Source organism: Strix uralensis, chromosome 4 (genome assembly GCF_047716275.1).
Source record: "Strix uralensis isolate ZFMK-TIS-50842 chromosome 4, bStrUra1, whole genome shotgun sequence".
NCBI lineage: Eukaryota > Metazoa > Chordata > Aves > Strigiformes > Strigidae > Strix > Strix uralensis.
In genome coordinates this window covers 131,560,373-131,583,531 of record NC_133975.1, presented here as the reverse complement: position 1 = coordinate 131,583,531, position 23,159 = coordinate 131,560,373, and the positions used below count along the sequence as shown (strand labels likewise).

At 41.4% G+C, this 23,159-nt stretch overlaps 1 protein-coding gene across 1 annotated transcript in view; it reads right to left on the bottom strand.

Annotated features, from left to right (window-relative positions):
* Positions 1–23,159, bottom strand: part of MDGA2 (MAM domain containing glycosylphosphatidylinositol anchor 2) — a 387,125-nt gene that overhangs the window by 33,300 nt on the left and 330,666 nt on the right. The window contains exon 10 of the mRNA XM_074869265.1: positions 19,239–19,387. Coding sequence (XP_074725366.1) covers positions 19,239–19,387 — 149 coding nt within the window. The remainder of the gene's footprint in view (positions 1–19,238; positions 19,388–23,159) is intronic.

Sequence of the window (23,159 nt, the reverse complement as noted above, 5' to 3'; positions counted from 1 at the left end):
ACCACGCCCAGCGTGGTCAAACTGGAAAGTGCTTCCAGAGAAAAGCTGCTGCACTCAGGAAAGGAACTGGAAACAAGCCTTTGTGAATGTTTGTAAATGTACCAAGTTACCCAGCTAGTCAAATAAAATTTTAAATGTACGAGTATTTTTGGGTTTGTATTTCTTAAACACAACTTTAAAATTTTCTAAACTCGATGTGGCCATTTTAAAATGTCCTTCAAGTAAAATGACCAAAATAAATGAGAATTTTTTTTCTCAAAGAGTAACTTTTTCATTCACACACCCCTGCTCCCACACTGAAAAAGAAAGAAATAAATAAAAATAAAATTCCTGAGAAACTCCATTCTACCCAATATTTCTGGCCCTACCAAACTGTGGTAGGAGCTGAACTCACAGTATCTTTCTAGACAGTGATTACAGTAAGGCACCTAGTGCTGTTCCTGGCACAATTTCTAAAATGTTTTATAATTAAGACTGAGTCTTTTATCTGAAATACGTGCTTGATTTTAAATTAAAATAATAAGCAGCAATTTATAGAATTCTCAAATGGGGAACAAATTTATATGCAACTAATTCAGCCCACAAATGGAAACCTAAATTCTATATATTTTTCTTATTTGGTCCAAACAGCTCCTCAAAAAATTTAAGTGATGTTTATATACTGGAACAGAAACTACTCTGCAGACCTCACAAAGACTGCTGGTCCTTCAAAAGGAAAATTCCTTGATCGTACTTCTGATTCCAATTTTTATTTTATTTTATATTCTTAAAACCAAACTATCAAGTTGAATACAAGCAGTCTTCACAAAGAAGATTAAAACCATTGACTATGTCCCCGAAGTGAGTGGTATACTACCAAACATAATTTCATGATTGTGTCTGTCCCTTTCAAAAAAATTAGGAATCGGAGAAACATAAAACTCTGAAGAAAATGACCTAATTCTCAACATTTAAAAAAAAAAAATATACATCATTAGTGGGTTTTTAAGCCACATTTTTTATGCCAGCATGTTGGTTACCAATTACATTTGTGAGTACTGTATTAACAATACTGTGCTTCCAGTTGTGTGAGCTAATACTGACTTTCTGGCAGCTGTTTGAAGTAAGCTCACCTTTCCTTCAAGGTACTTCTGACTCCTTTACAGTCGTCTTGTAAAAATATTCCCTATTACACCTCATCTTTGGATAAGGAAATATGAAAACAGAGATTTCAGCAAATATTTTTGATAATTAATACTTCATGTTTAAAGTTTACAATTAACAAAACTAGTCATGAATTTGTAGCAAATTCAGCTGCTGCTTTAGATTATCACCCTTTTCTACAACCACCCAAACAAAAGCAATAAAGAAGCTCCATTATTTTATTCATTTTGCTAAAAGCAAAACAGTTTGATTTTTCATTTCAGTATTATGCATCCTAAGTCAGTAATGGATATTGGTATTTCTCCATAGGAAGCAACACACATCTTTTTGCCTTGCAATCAACACCAGATCCGTTCTAATTTTCATTTTTACCATGGAAACCAGAAAAAAACACAAACACCTCAAAACTGTCACTAGGTTTGGCACAAAATGTCCCCTTGCCCGATTTTTTAGCTCTGCTGTTGAACAAATAAATAAAGAAAATCAGTATCTGCACAGCTTTCGCCACATTCAGCTTTCAACCTTCTCTTTCCACTGGGAAATTAAACCCAACCTCGCACTGGAAGTGAAGCAGCTGAATGGAGGCATCGCTCCCGGAGCTGGGGACATCCCTGACAGACCCCTGCCAGTCGCTGCCTTCCAAATCTGGTGTGAAACAGCAGCAGCACCCTTGGCTGACAAATATTAAAACTGTTGAAAATAAGTGTAGCAGTTGAGCTCGTTTACTTGCTGATACAGAAAAAAATGAAGGTCAGATCTACATGGAATCGGATGCAACCGACTGGAGGAACAAGGGTTTTCTAGCGCAACATTTTTAAAGGTCTGCATGATGCTGAGGCACCTAACGCCAACAATGAAATGCCCAAGACACCCTAAAAATAGGATTTAGATTCCTACAATGCCTTAGGGTGGTTTAAACTCCTAGCATGAAACTGGGCAGGCTCTGGAGGCACCCAAAGCTCTTGGTCACTCACTGGTTGGCATTAAAGCACCAAGAACAACCCAGCTTTCTGTCTTTGCTCCTGCCTCCAGAGATCTGGGCATCTATTCTGGGTCCCTTGGGTGGGAAGGAGCCTAATCCGCATCACCCGCTTCCTCGAAACCACCTGTACAGCCTCTCCCTAGCATTCAGGCTGAGCTTTTTTATATCAGAAAGTGAAGACTGATGCTTCAAAGAGAGAATACACAAGCAAACACAACTGTAAAACATCTGCCTGCACATCAAATCATGTGTCCAGATCTTTAAAATTAGTAAGAATCAGGATTGGCTTGAAAAAGAATTTTTGAAGGAGAAAAATTCTTATAATCAAAGCCCTTTACCTTACGAAGACAAGGATGAAACACATTTTGGGAAATTTACTTTGACAAGCTAAATCAACAGTTTTCCAATGGCTTTTGAATATTTGTAAAGCACTGAGGAGAAATCACATTAGTTTCTGGAGCATTTGTTAGCATTATCATGTGCCTAACCTGTCATTAATTTAGCAGAGCATACCTACGTTCAGTCAATCCAGAGCATGGAAGCCTTCACAGGGACTCCTTGGTTACCTCTGAATATTTAGAAATCTTTGTTCCCTAAAGCTAGCAGAAAAGAAAAATGTATTTCCCTGAAGCCTGAGAATAGGACTGTAAAAATGTGGCAGTGTTTTATTGCAGCAGGCTGAAACCATCTCCTCTATGCTGTCAATGGAAGGGTATTTATTCTGTGCCTGCTGCTGAGAAACACTATATTCTCTAAAATACTTGAACATATAGATTTCTTGAGAAATTAATCCTATGGGATGATTAAATATTGATTGCCTATATGCACAGTTATGTTTATAAAAAATAAACACATCCTTAGTCCATTGTACCTGGCCTATTGATTTCAACCATAAATTTCTTCATTGACTCAAAAAGTCAGACAAGCATCTCCTTAATTAATGACAACTGAATGCAATGTAAATTAATCTACTGTATACTCCTATAAAAAACTGTGGCAGTCTTTAAAGTAATTTCTTCACAATTTATAACAATGACGACAATTGATTTTCCTTAATAAAAAAAAGAGTTTTCTTTAGCAGTTATATATATAAAATAGCAATGTTCAGTTCATGGGCAAATACTTCTTCCATCTGCAGCACACCGCAAGGGAAAACTCCCATTTAGTGTTTGCCTTATTTCTGCTGTGGAAATCCAGTGGCTGCTCTTTAACAATTTTGCCCAGCAATATAATCAGAGCTATCTGGTCTTGAACATAAACCTTATCAGGTAGGTGTCTCCTGTGTCATCTTCATTTCAAAGGACAGTTACGGCCCTGAAATGACTCACAGTGACAAATATCTGTAATTCAGGCAAAAACAACAAGGCCAGCTGCAAAGCATGTTCTGCCATGCTCATCATCAGTTTATTTTCCACTGTGCATCCTGTAACACCACTCTTGATGACATCTCTTTTCTTTTTTGATGTTTTCACACACTATCAGTGGAACTGCCCAAACCTCACACTTGTTTCCGTGCCGAGCTGGTACCTGCTCTCTGCTCTCCTGCAGATGCCAGACGCTCTTGAAGCAACAGAGACCAAGAGGTCAAGCCCAGCGCGCCATGAGGTTTGCCAGGGACGTCCCCTGAGCTGAAGTGCCCTGCGTGAGGTTGGACACCGTTCTGAGGCTGGAGATATTTGCTGGAGGAGCATGTGGCCACCCCTCTGCTGGGCAGGACCTGCCTCTGCTGCCACCAGCACCCAGCGCTCAGCCTCCCTTCACCAGGAGACGAGGCACGTGGAAACGGCAGCCACACGATAAACCTCTTCCTTCCCTCTTTTCTGCCTGGAAAACAGTATCTAAAGCACATTTAACAGTGGGCACAATCCTTTTCAATTAGCTAACTTCTAATCCATAAGAACAATCGCAGGCATGTAATCGACTTTCTCCTTGCAGGATTACATTAACAATCATTCTGTATTTGCTCCTACCATTTATTTTACTTATTTTGTGTTTACCATGTTGTGTAATTGGTTTTATGTGGCAGACACAAAAGCATAAAAAAAATTACTCTTTTTTTTTTTTTTCTTTTTTAAGGAACTAAAAGTCCTTGAGTCTTTACTAATTAGGAACTTGGAGTCCAAAGATGCAGAATGTTATAGACACAGTTTTTATGGTCTACAGATTGATGGATGAGTGATTCAGATGTCAGAAACATCTGTCCATGATCCAAATTTATGGCCTGATATTTGAAGAAGAAAGAGACAGAAACAATTTAAGGAAAGCTGGTATGCAAAAGCTGGAAGCTAGATGATCCAACAGTTAAGTCCTCTTTAAATATGCATTACATCTGAGGTTTTAAAGGCAGGGTGGAAAATGGTAGCCCAGGAAAAGAGAGGTCATTTTCATTAGATTAAAATCAAAATACAGCACAAATATCTGCTAAAAACTTTTTTACTGGAAGAATAAATACACTGCCTTCTGTTTTTCCATACAAATTAATGATAATAAAAACATCTGTTATGATATCAATTAGGACACTTCAGCCCATTTGCTAGGTAAACTGTAATTTAGGATATTTCATAGCTGGGAGGTGGTTGTTGTTTCTTTGCTTTTAACAACCTTACACACAGGGACAAAGGGCAAGCTCTGGATTTATAACAGGTATGACTTTTTTTAACCAGAAAAGCAATAAAATTTATTCCCATTCACTTTTTTGTTTGTGGCAAAGTTGATGCACATCTGTACATGCACGGCTATGAGAACTATGCTATGGCACAGACAGAAAATTATATACTCCATTTGGCAGGCAGTGGCCATGCAACCTTCACAGAGATCCCTTTCACGAACACATAATATGTATTTGAATACGTCTGACCCTGTACGCTGCTGAATGAAAGCAGAAGTTAAAAATACAATAAAGCCGAACGGTGACCAGAAGGAAGCACACAGAGAAGTGACCTGCTCCGGGCTGTTTGAAGAGACTTTCTTATTATCAACTGACTGGGACCGCAGACATCTGTAGACTGAAAATAAAGGAAAGGTAGGAACTTTAATCTTTCAAATAACAAGCTTGAACAAGTTACTCTCTGGTTTACAGGTACCGCTTGACTTTTTATTACTTCTTTAAAGCGGAGCTGTTCATTTTCTAGGTCACCGCGGCTGCATCGCTGCCAGCAGTCCGTGGAACGTGGCTATTGCCTGCTGAGGAGCAGAGCAGCCACCACGGAGATCAGAGCTGCAGCCCCTTCGTGTCTGCTCCGTGAAAGTCTCACTTGTTTCATTTGTGTTCATCCTGCTGACAGTAAATATCAGAGAGCTGGAAGCACTCGCTCATCGCTGCTTGAATGTTTGTGCAACTCAGGATTCACTGTTATCATTTATAAAGATTTACCTGAATCTGTCTCCGGTGAAAGACAAACTATGGAAAGGAAACACCTCCACGTGATGCCCAGACAGCACCAGGACTGTCCTGAGCAGCTTCCACCCTCTCAGGAGCTGGTATGGAAAAGCACAAAGATATTCACAGCTGCTCAAGCAAAACTGAACATGTGCTCGGTGAAGCAAGAGCTTGAAGGTGAGGTTCCAAAGAGGGTTTGTTCTGGGTGGATAAACATTCAGAAACACTCTGAGTGATGTTTGGGACCATTTTTGTATGCACTTTGAAAACATACAAGAAAATGTCAAGGAAATTCAACATGTAGGGTTTCATGGCCTTTTACACAGAATCACCTTGGTTGGAAAGGACCTTGAAGATCATCCAGTCCAACCGTTAACCTAGCACTGACAGTTTCCAACTACACCATATCCCTAAGCGCTATGTCAACCCGCCTCTTGAACACCTCCAGGGATGGGGACTCCACAACCTCCCTGGGCAGCCCATTCCAAAAAATTTTTAGCCCCAAATCCTGAATTTGCCTATGTTCCTAACCTGATGCACGCTATGCTATATGCATTTGCTAATTTATTTCATGATCTTCAGGCTCCCCCCATGGCTGAACTCCACTTTATCACTGAACATCTAATGAAAACAACTACTGGAGCACTGGCCATCTCCAAAGGCCGACCAACAAACATGTACAAGGATGCTTTGAAATACAAAAAATTTGGAGGAATCTGGGTCACTAATTCCAAAGCCAAATCCAAAACTGAAATACATTAATGTCAGAATATTTTTCAGAGAGCTATTAATGAGACTGAAGAATGTTCCTTATGTGCAGACAATGTCTTGGCAGACCTCAGCACCTTCAGAAGCAAGCAGAGGGTGACCAAATCTATGCAGTTCACCATGATGAAAGACAGACAAAGTTGTCCTCATTCTTCAATTCCAATGTTAAGCAGGATAGTTACAAATGAAAGGCTATGTGCAATAGTGACCCTGAGAAATGGAAACTCCCTGTACTCTACACTGCTTTTTCCATAAATGCTACACGCAGGAGGATTTATCATCTCCTGAGTAACACTGTGATACAGAACAGCTGCCCTGATGGCGTCGCACATGCCAGTTTTATTGCCAATTAGTTTGAACGCATCCTCACTCCATGGTTTAAATTAAAAAAAAAAAAAAAAAAATCCAGTCTGCTATTAATGATAGATAAAGTGTTGTACCCATCAGCTAACTCTACTCACAGATCAGACGCTGCACCTCACACTGACCATATTCCCCATCGACGTTTCAGGACTTGTGATTGCTCGCTCCCAGACCCTGCCACAGCACCCCCAGTGCCACCTTCCCTTCCCTGGGGTTGAAGTCTCTTCTGCTCCAGGATCAAAGCTCACCTCAGCAGTACGGAAAACTAATGTTTCCTGATTATCATATTGATGCTTAATATCAACTGTCTGTCTGGCTTACTGCTTGCGGTATTGTTTTGGAACTTTTCTTGAAACAAAGTTATCTACAGTTTGAATAAAAATGTGAACGCTACTAAGAAGTCAAGTATAAAAACCTTTTGAAAAATTATTTTCTTTCTTTCTGTGGCTGTAATATGTGGCTCTGATCTCCCCAGAGAACAATGAGTATTTTCATCACTGCCATCACCCATGCAGTCCTAACCCTGTTAGATTCCACCATGCCATGTTTGGCTTGACCCACTGGAGATGCATCCTCTCTGCCTTCATTTTAATGGGAACAGTGGAAACACCCGTTGACTGAAAGTGGGTGGTATGATTTTGCTCTTGGTAGAGCAAATCTTGGTCACAATGTGACGCTAATGTGTGGACTCAGATCAACCACAACCTTGAATGTGATGACACTGCATTCAAGTCACTATCTTTTTTTTTTTTCCCCTCCTTAAAGAATCCATTTTAAGACTTTAAAACTGGCTGGCTCCCAGATGAATTCACTGAAGTCTGCGGGATTAAACAGGAGCTGCACTGTTCCCAACCTCAGCGGGGCAGGTTCTCCTGCTCTTTCGCTACTGCTAGACATCTGCCAAGAGTTTTTCATTTTTTAATCCCTGTTCTGTTGGACGTTCACAAAATGCGGCTTAATTATTAACCCCCGTTAAGGCTAGTTTTCAGAGAAAGTTTTCTCATTCCTTCTCAGTGACATATCAAATTTGAAGTTCATGTATTGGGAAACTGGGCCGGCACTGACTCTCACACTTCAAAGCTCACAGTACAGCCACATCACGGGCGAGCTGGGCACCGCCAGCAATGCTCCTGCCAACAGCACGATGTGGGTTTGCATATTAAGCAGCGGGTTCATCTATCTGCAATAGGCAGACCATTCTTTTTATCAGGGCAACAAGAGTTATAATTATCAAAGTGGCATCAAGATTAAGTTCCTGAGTTTAAATTAAACACTTCATGCTTATACCAACAACTACATTTCCATGATCAAGAATCTATCTGTCCCAAGACACATTTCATATTTCAGTGGCGACGACTTAGTGAGAATCCCACAGTGCTACAACCTTCTCCGGATGGATCTCGAATGACAGATAGTGCACTCCTGTCACTACTGAACTAACTAATTTTCTTGTGATTTCTAAAAGCTATTTACAAATGACCATATTTTTTCATACAAAATAATTACACAGTGACAAATTAATGACTGTAGCTGCAATCAAGATGACAAACCCAACCCTTTTAAAGTACGGCACGCTGGAGCTTCGCTGCTTAGTCAATACTATGAACAAGCAAGGTTGTCTTGGTAAATGAACTGGAAAAACAAGGCTGCATTTTAAGCAATCTACATGAGTCTCTGCATAAATAGATCAAGGAGTAACAATGCGTTAAGACAAGCGCATGATGCCAAAGTGCATTTCTAAGGAAAGTGAACATACTGATTTTGCTTAACTTTTTAAGTAAGAATGAATTTTTGCCAATAAATAACTGCTCAACTGTCAGATATGTATGTTTCAACAAAGCATTTTTTAAATACTTAAGACAATTGCTGCACAAAAGGAAAGGAAATAGCCACTAGATGTTTAATGAAGTTCTCAAAATGTAAATGTGATGTTTTAAATCAGCTCAAAAACACAGATGCATTGCAGTAGGGTGCTCATTTGCTTACTGAAAGGCAATATGGTTTGTATTCAATTTAAACATACGTATGTTTCAGAGAATAAACAGTTTTCTAACAACAAAAGAATGGATGAAGCAGTTGTCTATAGGAACAAATCATGCTCATCCCAACAATTTATAAGTTTTGTAATGCACATTATTTTACAAAAGGGCGTACTTAGTATACATTGGCTAGTATGTTCTGATATAACTACAAACATCCCTCAGCTAGGAGCAAGCAAAACCTGTGTTTAAGGAATTGCCATGCTAATTGTGTTATTAAAGAAGGATAATTATCATTTACCACCTCTTCTCTCCAAACTGCAACTAAAATTTGCACAGGACTTTTAAAAACAAAGAAATTCTTTCTAGCCTCAGCTGGATGAACAGAGACAGTACAACACTGGAACAGAAACAGGTTTTGTTTCATAATGGCACTTCTCTTTTTTTTTTTTTTTTTTTGGCATAATGTATTTTTTATAATGAATTTTTTCCTAAATTACATATATCTGTTTCAGTAAGGACAGAATTTATGGTGAGAGGACAGCGAGACTATGTCCAGTAAAAAATACCCAAGTGTCTAGAAGACATCTGGGGTTCCTAATCTATTATCTTCAGATTGACACCAAAGTTAAGACTATACAAAAGTAATAGCTGGTTTTGCAGAAACCTGGAGACAGGAGACAAGGGATCATCCCAGCAAGAGGAAGCCCCAGTCTGCAGAGTTCCCAGTGCTGGGGTCTGTCCTGCACCAGCTGTCCCTTACTCAGTCATTAAGGCTGCTCACGGGGAGTAATGTTTGTCAAGTCTCAGCTTTGATCACTGGCAAACAGTTAATTCATCTCATTTTTATTTTTTACATCCAAAGACCTGCAGTGTTCATTTTGTAAATGCACTCATTAACAGCGCTAGGGAAAATCCAGGCAGACCTCAAACAGATTTAATAGTTTTTGTTCAGGCACCATATCTAGATGTGCAGATACTTATTCAACCTGAGTGGCCTCAGAAACAGGTCAGGGAGCTCAGAACATAAATATTCCCTTTAAAGGTTGCCAGAATTGCTCATCCCGGAGGGGAGTGCAGAGGGGAGATGCTAAGGGATGTGACAGCTTTCTTAGCCACACAAGAGCAGTTCCATTTCTTACCAAGGACCAGAAATACAGTGAATACTCAATACTTGGCTGACAGAAAGAACACAAACTGGACTTTTTTCACCGTGAAGTATTGTGCAGTGAAACTCCATGTTCTTGTTTGAGTTTGGTAGCCCTTGGAGTCTAAGCTCTTTTGTCATGCTCTTTAATTCCGAGAGCTGCCCCTGCCGTCCCTATATCTGGCTGCAGCGCTGAGTTTGAAGATAACTTGCCCATGAGACCAGATGCAAAGCCTACAGAAACAGAGAGATGTCTCAGGAGGGTGGTGAGGGGAAACACTGCACAAAAAAGCCCAGCATGAGAGTGACAGCATGTATTCTTGGTGACATGGGACATCCAGATTTCAGGTGAAGTGTCTCTGAGGGTGAATCTTGATGCTGCCTTTAAATACACAGAGGTAAAATCCCTTTCCCAAAGCGAGCCCTACTAGCAGTGAATATTTCTGACCGTTCTCTCTGTTTCAGTTTCATAAAATCATCTCAGAGGAATGATGTGAAAAAAGTTCCTTACAGCCCATGAAATAAGGCACGGATGTATCCTACTGACACGGGAAGAACGCAGCAAATCTATCTTTAGAACAGGTCTTGAAGGTGAGAGAACAAAGAAGACGTAAGGACACATATGGAACAGTCACAGGGAGAGTGCCGAAGCTCATTCAATGAGCAATATTTATCCAGTGGGTCAAACAGCTCTATTCTGGCATTATTTAATTTTGGGTCATGTGATGGTGTCAGGAATAGCTTTCTTTAGGCTACTTCTGCGTGCGTGAATGCCGCGTGCTCACTTCCCGTGCAAGGGGCAGTGGCAGCCAGGAATTCGCTGACGTGGGGGGATACGGAGATCAAAAGCGCAAATAGTCCAAAGGGAACTCAACCAGTTCAGAGAAGAACGGTACATGAGGGGACACAAAATGTCACAGTTGAAGGACAACCTTTGGCTCAGACACCTTCCACCTCCATTCCCCTTTGGGTTGCACCTCTCCTTCAGCACCCATGGCTTGTCTGGGGTGCCAATAAACTCCTGGGATAACGGACCTACACCTTGAGCGAGGGCAGCTGAGCTTTATCCTGATACCCTAACATATTTTAACAGGGTACCTGCAATATACTATGCAATTTATTTATGATTCCTAGGCATTGATGCTGCTCTGAAACTATCTTCACTAAAGAGGAGGCATCCCTCTATCAGAATTAAGTTTCTGTAATGCTCAAAGGCCTTTTCAAATATTTATTTATGTTATATTTTACTATGATGAAAAGCATGCTGCATGCCAGACACACAACTCTTACTTGGCATGCATTTGCCTAAGGACACATGCCATAATTTTTATGTAGATCTTCAGTTTTCAAAGTTTCATTGCTCTGTTTCTCTGTTAGTTTTCATTTTTGCATGAATATTTCTGAGCAACTGTATGACATCGTATGAAATCAACCCTAACAAGAAAATCATTGCTGTCATTTACAGATTTTTTTTAAAAAGTCCTGCCTCAAAGGAATTTATATAAATAAGGCAGAGTAATGAAAAATATTTCTAGGGAATCATATTTTTAATTTTAAACCTGGATCTGATCAGCGTCAAAATCCTGACTGCCTGCTGTTTGCATTCATTGGACAACTACACAGCAGCAGGGTGAAAAAAAACCAATCGCGAAAACACACATCCCATCTTATCTGCTCTTCTGCTGTTTGTACTCTAAGTGGAGCATGTTTTCATTAAGGGCCCAGCTTCTGCTGGAGGGGTGCCCACACGTGCTAGACAATGTAAAGAACCGGATGGTGATGGTGATTTGTGCAATTCAGCCACCGCTACCCGAGGCTCTGGCTGCAGCCCACAAAGCCAGCGCTGTGCTTCGGTGCACACACAAGGTACGTCAGGATGGGGAGCCTCAACCCTACCACAAGGGTTTAAATGTAGTCAAAAGCAAATAACTCATTTACTAAAACAAATTCCTGCAGCTTGAGTAATTTTTTTCTCGCTAAATTGCTCTTCAGTTTACTCCATTTTCTCCCGCATGTTTCCTAAAGTTGGACTGATGCACTGCATTTGTCAACAGTAACCAATTCATATTGCAGATTCTTCTGCTGAGACAGAATAAATGAAAGTTGAGTGTTACCACCACGCACAGGCTGAGGCTATAGCCTGGGACTTGATTCTGGCAATGTTGGGTGAGAGCGTATACTTCTAAGTACAAATAAGTCTGTATTTTTTTTTTTCACTGAAGGGAACCGTGCAACAAAAGCCTCAGGTTACATCACTGTTGCTGCTTCAAGCACAAGAGGGTGATAACCTCCTTCTCCTCATGCAGGACTTGTCCTTTAGGGAATTACCGTTTCACCATTGTTGGCAAAAGTCAAGAAGGAGACTTGGCAACAGAGATCTCTGGCTCCTGGAATGCATAAATGTACACAAAGCAATGTACAGATATGCCTGAGACACCCTGAAGACAAATATCAGATATTGCCCAAAAATGCAAGGTATCCCAGGAGGGGGTTCCACAGAGCTTGCTATGAAGCTAGGGAACTCATACAGTCTGCCCCAGGTCCATGTTTTTTTCTTTTTGATTAATGTGATCCTACCCTTTCTTTTTTTTTCTTTTTTTTTTTTTTTCTTCTATAAACATCTTTCTCAGCTTTCACAATACTGGTGGGACCCTCCTTGCCTGCTGCACCTCTCTTCCCTATCAGATCTGACCAAAACGATAAGCTGGGTTTAGAAATCACACGCAGTAATTTTAGGACATACTCATGTGTCTTGTTTCCTTAAGAAACCAGACTAAAAAGTTCATATGAATTAGGTATTAAAATTAGTAATGAAATAGCCAGAGTTTATGCTTATATAATGAGAATCAGACCAAGGCAGTCCCAGCAGGCAGTAATTGCTTGGATCAAATGAGTATGTTAGATTTTGCCTCTAAATTTTTGTGAAGAAAGGGAGTTTAGTTTCACGGTCCACGTTTTGTGGTAACGTGAATGGGCACAGCTCTGCCTGGGATGTTTTCTATTTGTATCTCTAGAAAATACAGCCCACAGCCTTCAAAACAAGCTACTCCAGAGGTGCACAGCTCAATTCCCAGACCAGGGAAAGTGGTTACCGTCAGGAGCCTCTTTGGGATCAAAGTCAGAACTTTGGGACCTGGCAGAAAAAGATGTATTTATGCGTATAACTTTTACCTCTGAATTTCTTAAGAGGTAATCAGTAGAATTTTTTCAGAATCATACGTAAGAATTTGCCTAATCTATCCAAAGATTGGGAGATGTAACCATTTTTAAATGGCAATTAAAAGACTTTGGTACAAAACTTAAATGGCAGTCCTCAGCCTGCTCTCTCGACAATCAAGCCTCAGTCTTGTGAAGAATAAGCAAAGGAGGTATCAGTATTGCAAACTGAAAATTGTAAAACAGAACCAATGCTTCTCTAATTCAATTTACCAAACCCAAGAAAATCAATAAGAAACATGCCTTTGCATGTTGCACTCTTATTTTTTTTTTTTTTCCCCCAAACTGTCTCTGTCTCATTTCACAAGTGCAGAGATAACAGAAAATAAAGCAAAGCCTTGTCTAGACTTCCAAAAAGAAATGCACGCTGTGAAATCTTTGGGACAGCTTACATCTCTCTGTAGAAGGCAGCTTAAAATTTTTCCTGAAAACAACAGTAGAAATATTTCAATACACATGTGAATTTTCAACCCTCTCACTTCCTCCCCTGAAATTAATTACTACAGATGCAAGTAATTATTTTTGAATGGTTCTGAATACAACTTCTGGATACATTTGGATGTATAGCTATTTTACATGTTCTATAGCAAACCCAATGAAAATACCCACCTTGCAAACATCTTTCCCTTTGCAGTAAGATTGTGTGATGACAGCACCATGATCCTGATAGAAGGAACATCTGGAGAATTACTGCCTATCAGGTGGGGGCCTTGAGTGTGCTAAAATAAATTCCTCATAAGTGACTTCCATTCTAAATACTTCAGTAAATAACGATTTCCATTCATTTATTTCCATTTTCATTCTATAGGCAGAAAAATGACACTATTCTTGTGACTCCCTCCTTCAACTGACAGGACCTTCCCTCTCCTTTTTTGACTTTCTTAGCTTCCCTGATATGTTATTAAACCAAGCTCCACTTCTTTTCTCAAATAACTTTTCTAGCATTTGCTGTACCAGTTTCTCTCAACTTCTCTTTAACTAGTGCTTAAAATGGCAGATAAATTTCTCCTGTGTCCTGCTTTCCTACCCTTAAATTATCCTCTTGTGCCTGAGACATGCCTTTATTTTAACTCTGGTAGGTGTCAAGAAGCAGGATCTGACAGAAATGTGTAACACTGTTCTGGTAATTAATACACGGTGGAGTCTGACAGCCCTATTCCAGGAATATTAAGAAAAATAAAGCAAACCCCAGAGAAAGAGGGCTGGAGAGACAGATGGAACCTGAGCCCTAATTCACTGCAAACACATGCCTGTGTGTCCGAGAGCTCTACTCATGGAACGCAAACATGTCAAAATCCTTGTGTTTTCAATATAATACTATCCCTTTTGGTCACTGCAACAGGCAATGTGGGCTCTTTAGGGGTCAAGGAGGTAACTGGACTTGCTCTGCCAGGTAAAGGCTGTGTGCAACCTGCACGGCCATGGTCCTGCAGAAGAAGCTGTAGAACCCCTCCATGACTAGATCAGGATCGCTGAGATTAACTAACTTCATTTGTTCTTCCTCTGCTTTCAGATCTGTATCTTCAAGTATGAAATGTCTTGCCCCCGTTTTCTGCCAACAAGTGGTCAGAGACTCTTACCTATTCCTCTTGACTATACCCTGCTCTTGCTGTATCCCTAATTTCCAACTTACTCTGCCATACAAGACTCTGGCAAACACAAATGAGCATCTCAAATGGAGCTTAGTTTAGGCTTCATGTGTCTCTTATTTTTATGCTCAGATCTGTACTCAGGTTCTTCCTTCAGCAGTAGGAAAATTGCCACTGATGCTCTGAGGTACTAGAATGATGTGCTGCTCTTGAATCAGGAATGTGTCCTCCTCTCACTGCCAGCCTGGAAAAACCTCATGAAAACTATGGGGCAGAATGGATGGGCTCAATTCTTTCTTTCCTTTCTTTGACACGTGGAACTCAGACAGCAGATGTTCTCGCACAGATGTACCAAGATAGTTGGTCACCACTTTTATGCTCTCTAAATTTGGGCATCACGCAGGAGAACGCATGGTAGTGAAAGGAATACTTTAATCTTTGCTTCCTTTGGCTCTGGCAGCCCAAGTAGATATTATATACATTGCGGTATTTCTCTGTCACCTTCTGAATCTTTCTTTATGGCAAAGGTTGGCAGCAGGACTGGCCGTACACTGAATCCATTGTCCTCAAGGGCATTCCTCCTTTCGGGAAAGGGACCAACCACTTCAAGTCCCTTTTACCCTGCCAAAATTGTCTAGACTGGTTTTACAAGAACTGCAAATCAGTCCAGGTCCCTTGCTATTACTCCTCATCAACTAAATGCTTTTTTTTTTCTAAGTGAAGAAGCCAGAAATTTCCATGAGGAGAAGACCACATCCATAATAACTCCTTGGAGGGACGGGGCCTGGATGCATACTGCAGAGCTGTGCCGTCTCCTCAAGACATGCTTGAGGGCTCTGAGCACTATCAAAGCACATGAACAGCAGCTCTTACACTCACTCAAAAAGCAAAACTCTATGGCCACTTAGTTAGCACCGCATTTTTTAAAACGGTTACTTGTCACTGTTCAATTAAAGAGGAGCGCAGCCATGCAGACTGCTTGGTGGCTAGATGCTCCGTCACAGCAGGCTTGGCAGATAGTGCAGCTCAGCATCCTCAAAGCTGATTAAAACCCAGCACCGGGAAGCCACTGCCCATGTGCTGCATCAACTAGAAACACAGACAAGAGCCTGTGCTTGTTAAAAAAATAACGTGAAGCGCAGAACGAATCCCCAAAAGGCAACAAGAGGAGTGTCTAGGCTTAAGCAGAAAGTGAAGTGCTCTAAATAATTCCTGTTCCTCCCTGATTCTCCCAGGAGGGAGCATCCGTCACACACTACCATGCCAGCAGGACAAATTCAACTGAACAGACTTCTGCTCACCATCAGTGTGCTGTACGTGCAGTTTGTAGCTTTAAATAGAGGGGTGGAGGGAGAGCTATAAAATGATCTGAATGAAAGACATATAGATAACATACATATAAATGCAGTGATTCTTATGGATTTTCAATTCACTTCTTAAATTGATTAGTTTTGTTCCTCAAACGTTTCTTTTCAACGTTACAAAGCAACCATGGAATCCTGAAGGTCCCGATAGCACAACAGCTGCTCCTGGCATCCATGGTGAAATAGCTCATTCCTCCTCCTTGTACCTCTACATACACAGAACTGAATTATTTTCATTGCATGCACCCCGCTCAGCACGGCATGGCTCCTTTGCTTTGGCATCTCTGTTCCACCTGCTTTCTGCCTGCACTGAACCTCTGGCTCTGGCCTTTTCTCTCCGGTAGTTTCTGTTCGCAGCAAAGCTTTTCAAAACTCTTTTTGCCTGAGCTGGTCATTAGAGACATCTCCAGCTCTACAATCTTACTACATGCCAACCAGTGAAGAGACTTTCTTGTCGTTATAACACTGTATAATGTAATTATTCCTAGCAGAACAATCTGTCTTTAAGGAAAATCCTCAGTCTAGCACATTCTATTATCAGGCTTCTTTGCCCTTTAAAAGTTTCATTATTAAGCACATCTTCTGCGTTGCTTTCTACAACCACCTGGCAAATACAGAAATGGAGCTAAACCACTCTGCATCTCCTAAGAAACTCTCACTTTTGTAAAATGGCATTAAAAATATTGTCAATATTACAGACTTCAACAAGAAAATTCAGCAAGCCTAAACCTGCAATCTACTAAATATTCCCAAAATCCTGCCTGGATTCTGTCTCAAGTGAAGCAGCAATGTTCAGGTCAGGTAAAGAGGAAGAGATGCTTGTGCTCTGATTTTGGCATTCTTAATACAAAAGCAATTTACTGATCAGATAAAGGTAATGGTGTTAATCGAATCAGAAGCAGCTACCGAGACACTCACCCGGTGCATAGCCCACTGGCCGTGTTTTGCAATGCATTAGAAGATTAAAACGAAGATTAAGAGCAGTCCCTTCTTACAATAGCGGCACGCTGGGCTGCAGGCTGCTCTCTAGTTCAGACCCTCGCTTCAACCTGGAAACCCTCCAGCCCTGACTCTGTGATGAACTTTGCGCAGCTGTGAGCTGTGTTTTCTGCCACTCCTGAAGGATGCTCGTCCCCACTTTTATTGTTAAATAAAAGCCACAGAAAACCCAGTAAAAAATACATTGCTAAGTCAAATAAACTAAACACAAACAGTGAAGAAGGCAATCTGCTGGTAGCTAGTACCAGTAGGTGCCAACAAAAATAAGAAGTTTAATTATCACCCTTGTTTCAGGGGGAATTACTGCAATAATGGATGAGTGTGTCCAGATAGCTCACTAGGTTCTAAATCACCCGCTTTTAAATGTAGCTTCAGATAGACGAAAGGAAAATATTTTGATTAGCCTGACAGAGACTGTTGTCAAGGAAATTAGAGCAAAGTAACTCGAGATAATTGTATAAATAGATAATTAAAAGTAAAGTAAAATGAAATTAAAAAAAAAAGAAGCTAAAAATCCGAATGCAATTAATTTAATTATATATTCTTTTACTTCAGCATTTTTTTTTTTTAAATTTTATTAATTCCTCTCTGGTACTGGGAATAATGGAACTGATTTGTGCCCAATGATGCAAACACATATTGAGAGTCACCAATTTTCATTTCAAATTAGTTAGATTCAGTCAGAGACAAACTCTGAGTGAAGAAGAGCCAGCACCCTCCAGGTATCAAAGCCCTTCCCTGGACGTGTCCCAGTCAACTGCACAAGTACCACGGAAGTTATACAAGCAAAAAACCCCATCCACTCAGCATAAATAACATGCTCAATCGGTATATTTATTTTGCAGCTTACAAAGTTAATCACAGTAGGAGATCTGCGAGATAAGAAAATACTTTCTGCACTCACATTTTCAAAAATATATGTCTTCAAGAACCTGTCTTAATCCCCGGTCTCTTTCTCCCCGCATGAACTATTATTTCAGGCATTGAATAACCAAACATATACTTTCTGAATCAATCTGTTGTGATATTATTTGAAGAAAAGCAAGCTCAACAGGAGAGCATAAAACAAGACCAAAACAATATCAGATAGATTCTCACGAGTAAGCAGCAAAACATCCTCATTTGATTGTAGCTGGTCCTGGTTGGGAGTGGGAGCTGGGGGCACATGCCCAGGACCCAGGGTGGTGGGACCCCTGAGACCCCAACCAGGCACGGCACGGCACAGCCAGACCCCAAATCTGGCAGCCCAACTGGTAAGGTACAGAGGTGGACATGGTGGTCAAAGAGGTGTTCACAGCAAGGCGCATCATTTTCTAACCATACATTTGCCCTTGAGAAAGCCTAGCAATGCCGAAACCCAAGCCATCAGTATCAAACTGGCACACTTGCAGTGTTTGGTGTGGACACACTCTAGACAGGATCGTGAACGAGTGTTACAGCACAACAATTTTCTGCCTTTAGAACATAAAATTGCGAGATTTTGTATGGGCTTTGCTATAGGAAAATGCAAGTGCAAAGATCACTTTGCCCTGCAAAGGGGAGTAAGCAGAGGTGTGGCCATTTAACGAGAGTTTAAGCAATGCACAGATTGGTTCTTTCACTTTAATTGACTATTAAACCTCAAGTTTGTAGCAATAACCTTCAAACAATTCTTTTAGAATTGTTAAAGGGAAAATTAACAGGGATGGTTATGTTAATTCAACATTTCCTCTGCAAGTGGGTCAGTCCCACGCTTCCTTAACAGTGCCAATTCCCATTGAAAAGTTCACAGTGAATCTATGAAGACACAAGTGTGATCAGCTTTAATGTGGTCAAAAAAGACGTCTTGGTTCTCAGGGATCACCGCGTGCTCCCGTAGGAAAGCTACAGCTATCCCTGTATTTATCTATTTACATGGAAGATCTAAGAAAAAATATATAGATACATACAGAGAGATAAAAAGTTTAATTTCACTGCAAGTTTCTTTCATGTAATCTTTCCAGCATATCTTGAGCCACAGCCTCTGCAAACTCTCTGAGGAACAGCTCTTTAATCTCTGTGTTTCACACTGCAAAGGTGCAAATTAGTTTCCAGGATCTGCAAGAGGACTACCTCTGCAAGATGGCAGCAAACCTACCAGAAGGAGGAGGAACAACTCTGACTCACAGAAGATGAAAAGAAGGAGGAAAAAATAAATAAATAAGTTTTAAAATAACATAAAATGAAATTTAAATAATAAATACAATACAATAAAATAAAGGCCTGGCAGTCCTCACAGAGGTCAGCAGACTTGAAAGGCACATCCTGCACCAACGAATTTCTTTCCTCACCTGCCTGATCCCTAAGCGATAGGCGAGGATGCGGTCCACAGCGTCGGGGTTCATCTGGGTCCACTGGAGACTGTAGGAGTAGACACGGGGTCTGTTCTGCCACAGCGGGTTGTAGGTGTCGTAGTAGAACTCGGGTGCGTAGGCTTTGCCTGTAGGAGACAGGAACAAAACCGGGGAAAACAAAGAAACCAGAGAATGATCAGGCAGCCAGTTTTGGAGCCAAGTGTTGAGACCTGTTGAGACCCAGCCTGCAACCATCCCCTCCCGCTGTGTTTTGAGTCATTTTGTTAAACATCTTCTTCCAGAAATACATTTTGGAATTATTTGCCTGCATCCACTTTTTTAAAGGATTTGTGGCTATGGTTTGCCTTTATCCTTACCTCACTCCACAGTGGCACCCACGGCCCAGGTGTGGGTATGGGAGGGGAAAAATTAACTGAGCCCCTAGCAAAGGCAAGCTGGAGAGATGTACCATGCCTCTGCACTAATTTTTCATGGCCCAGCTGACTAAAATAGAGATATCAAACCAATCTGCACTAAACTGAGCAGAGAAAGACTCAGTGACAGCTGCTGTACCTGGCACAAATAATATGAAATGACAGCTGTGAGCTGGAAATACAAGATGGATATTTCCAGTGACCGCTGCCTTCATCACATCTTCCCCTCTCCAACTTCCCAAGTGAAAATGCATACAAGCTATCCTTTGTAACACCGCAGATGTGCACGCTTACATTATTTAGCTGAACATACTGATTTGCACAACAGAGGGAATCGACATCTCACACTGCATGTTGGGTACACGAGTGTTTCACCAGAATGATATTACAGCCTTCACCCTTTATAAATATGAAAAACCTAAGGATGATTTCCTGAACACAGGCCAAAGTATTGCTTGAATTCAATAAATTCGAGTTCCCTTTGACTTAAACCCAGGAATGCTAACGACACCTTTACATACAAATTACCTTTGTACCTGTATGATGTCCCATAAAGAGTGATTTGTCTATAATAGCAAAAATGACACAGGGTGCGCAACCTGTTTGCCGAGCCATGGGCATGTAGTGGCATCTGAGATGCAGTAGGGCAGCTGAGCCATCTAGACCGGGTGGATGATATGACACCAGAGCTATAAGAGACCCAGGACCTGCTAGAGCCATAGTTGGAGCTGCGTGCACCATCCTAGAGCATCTCATATGCCACTGGGCACCTACATACAGGCTAATAAGTTGAGTCCATAAAGGCTACAAATAGATGTGGTAGGACAAGGGTGTCTGCAAAAACCTTTGAGGGAACTTCACTCCACTGGAATACACAATTCCAACATATCCCCCAAACAAATCTCAGTGGATTTGTCCTAAAGGAAAGTCAAAGAACCTTAGAGCACACACCAGTATGTGTCAGAGAGACATAGATCAGCTTTCTATTTTTAAGTCATTTTGCATTGATCTTTTTTTAGCATGTCATACCAACAACGCAGCATTGCTTCCGTTTCTTAAAGCAAAAAGGTTTGGATTGACTTGAAACAATTTTAACAGCTGCATTTGTAGGAAGCGTTGTTAACCACCAGTTTTTGTCCTGACTGTTACAACAGGAACGAAACCCCTTTGGTTACCAAAAAAATTGGTAACCAAAAAAATTAAATTAAAAAAAAAATAAAAATGGGTGCAGCCCTGCACAGAAGGGCTTGGGGGTACCAGTGGATGAAAGGCTGGACATTTGCCAGCAATGTGCGCTCGCAGCCCAGAAAGCCAACCATGTCCTGGGCTGCACCCAGAGCAGTGTGGGCAGCAGAGTGAGGGGGGGGGGATTCTCCCCCTCTGCTCCACTCTGTGAGACCCCCCTGCAGTGCTGGGTTCAGCTCTGGGGGCACCAACATCAGGACACGGACCTGCTCGAGTGGGGCCAGAGGAGGCCACGAAGATGCTCGGGGGGCTGGAGCACCCCCCTGTGAGGACAGGCTGAGAGAGTTGGGGGGGTTCAGCTGGAGAAGAGAAGGTTCTGGGGAGACTTTAGAGTGGCCTCCCAGGACTGAAAGGGGCGACAGACTCTTGATCAGGGGGGAGGGATAGGATGAGGGGTGATGGTTTTAAACTGACAGAGGGGAGATTTAGATTAGATGTAAGGCAGAAATTCTTCCCTGTGAGGGTGGTGAGGCCCTGGCACAGGTTGCCCAGAGAAGCTGTGGCTGCCCCCTCCCTGGAAGGGTTCAAGGCCAGGTTGGACAGGGCTTTGGGCAACCTGGGCTAGTGGAAGGTGTCCCTGCCCGGGACAGGGGGGTTGGAACTAGATGATCTTTAAGGTCCCTTCCAACCCAAACCGTTCCATCATCCTATGATCTGTCATGGAATGGGTCCATCCTTGCCCTGCCTGGCTCTGCCTCCTTTCTCTGGAGTTTCTATGATTTGAGCTTAATGCTATTAGAAACAGAATGGGGGCAAACACAAACCAGGTTCTGCTGTGTTAAATGTTACTTTTTGTCACTTGAATTATGCAAAAAGGAGATGAAACATGGGAAACCAAAACATTTGTAGATGTTATCCTCCTGCGAAGGTCTAAAAGAGACTTGTTATTAGAGAAAAACAGAGGCAGAGTGAGGTCTTTCCACCTCCCAAAGCTTATACCTCTGTCCTTCTGTTTCTGCAAGGGTTTTTCAGTAATTTCAGTAATTGTGAAATGCAGTGAAAAAACCAGAACAGCCTCATGGGAAGACGTGGTCTGCCTGCTCATGCCGACCTATGGGAGGGGTATGCATTCGTTACTCACCTCCCTTAATTCAGTTATTAGCTTGTGCCAAAACGCGTGCTGTATTTAGGGGTTTTTTTTTGTCCTCAAAACTATTCTTATCTACAGGTGTAAATAGATATGGTTGGGGAGGCAATTTGACCTAGAAGTCTGAGAATTTCAACCATCAGAAAGGTAGACAGAAGAGGGGAAAAGTGTATAAAAAATATTTCTTTTTTAAAAAAGGGACAAGGGGAAAATAATGTGAATATATACCAATCTTGTAGTTATTGATAAAGCTTTTATCTTTGGGTGTGTCATACCCTCCAGCCATGCTTTTCTTTACAAAGGATGAAAAGCCCTTTTAGCCAAGATATTTTTGCCAATTGCCCAACAAAGCTGCACATTCAATCAGACAGGACTAAAGTAGGTATGCTAGTGCTGAAGTAGCAAACAACAGTACTCCAAGGACAAGCAAAGCAAAACTGCTGTTTTTAAAAAATGAAATGTAAGATAAATGAAAAGATCAGTGGTCGACAAGATTTGTTTTCCTTATTTATGTGCAGTGGAAATAATAGAGAAAAGCTCAAGCTGAATGCAAATTATAATCTTCCCCCTTCTATTGCAGGTGGACATAATGGCATCTTTGGGGGTCCACAGAAAGGATCCATAATTAGACGCTTCTCACAATATGGGCACTTGAACAACACAGTCACCTTTTGAGAAATAATGAGGACTCATGAAGAGTCACATTATTCTAAATCCCTCTGAACAGAAGAGCTTTCTGGTGTGAATGGAGATGTTGAAAATTTAACAACAAAACATTAAGATCTTAACTTGTGAACTTCAGAAGTACAAGAAAGCTGGGCAGTGTTTCAGAGGGCACAAAAAGCAGACTTTGCCTTTGGAGGGGTGGGAGCTATGGGACACATAGGCACTCTGCCTGGGCTTGGCAGGCATTCCCCCCACCACAACCATTTGCTTTGACTCTGGACAAACACCCCAACCAATCCTGCCACCACCCAACCGTGCCTCTTCCAGAGTCAAGGCTGTCCAGCAAAGATAATCCTCCACTAGAGAAATGAAGAAATGATAAGAGTCGAACAGACCTAGAAACAGCCTTGGCTTAGCACCACTTGACTGTAGGGAGGCAGAAGCTTCCTTGAAGAGAAACACCTGCAGTACAGGTTAGCTCAGCAG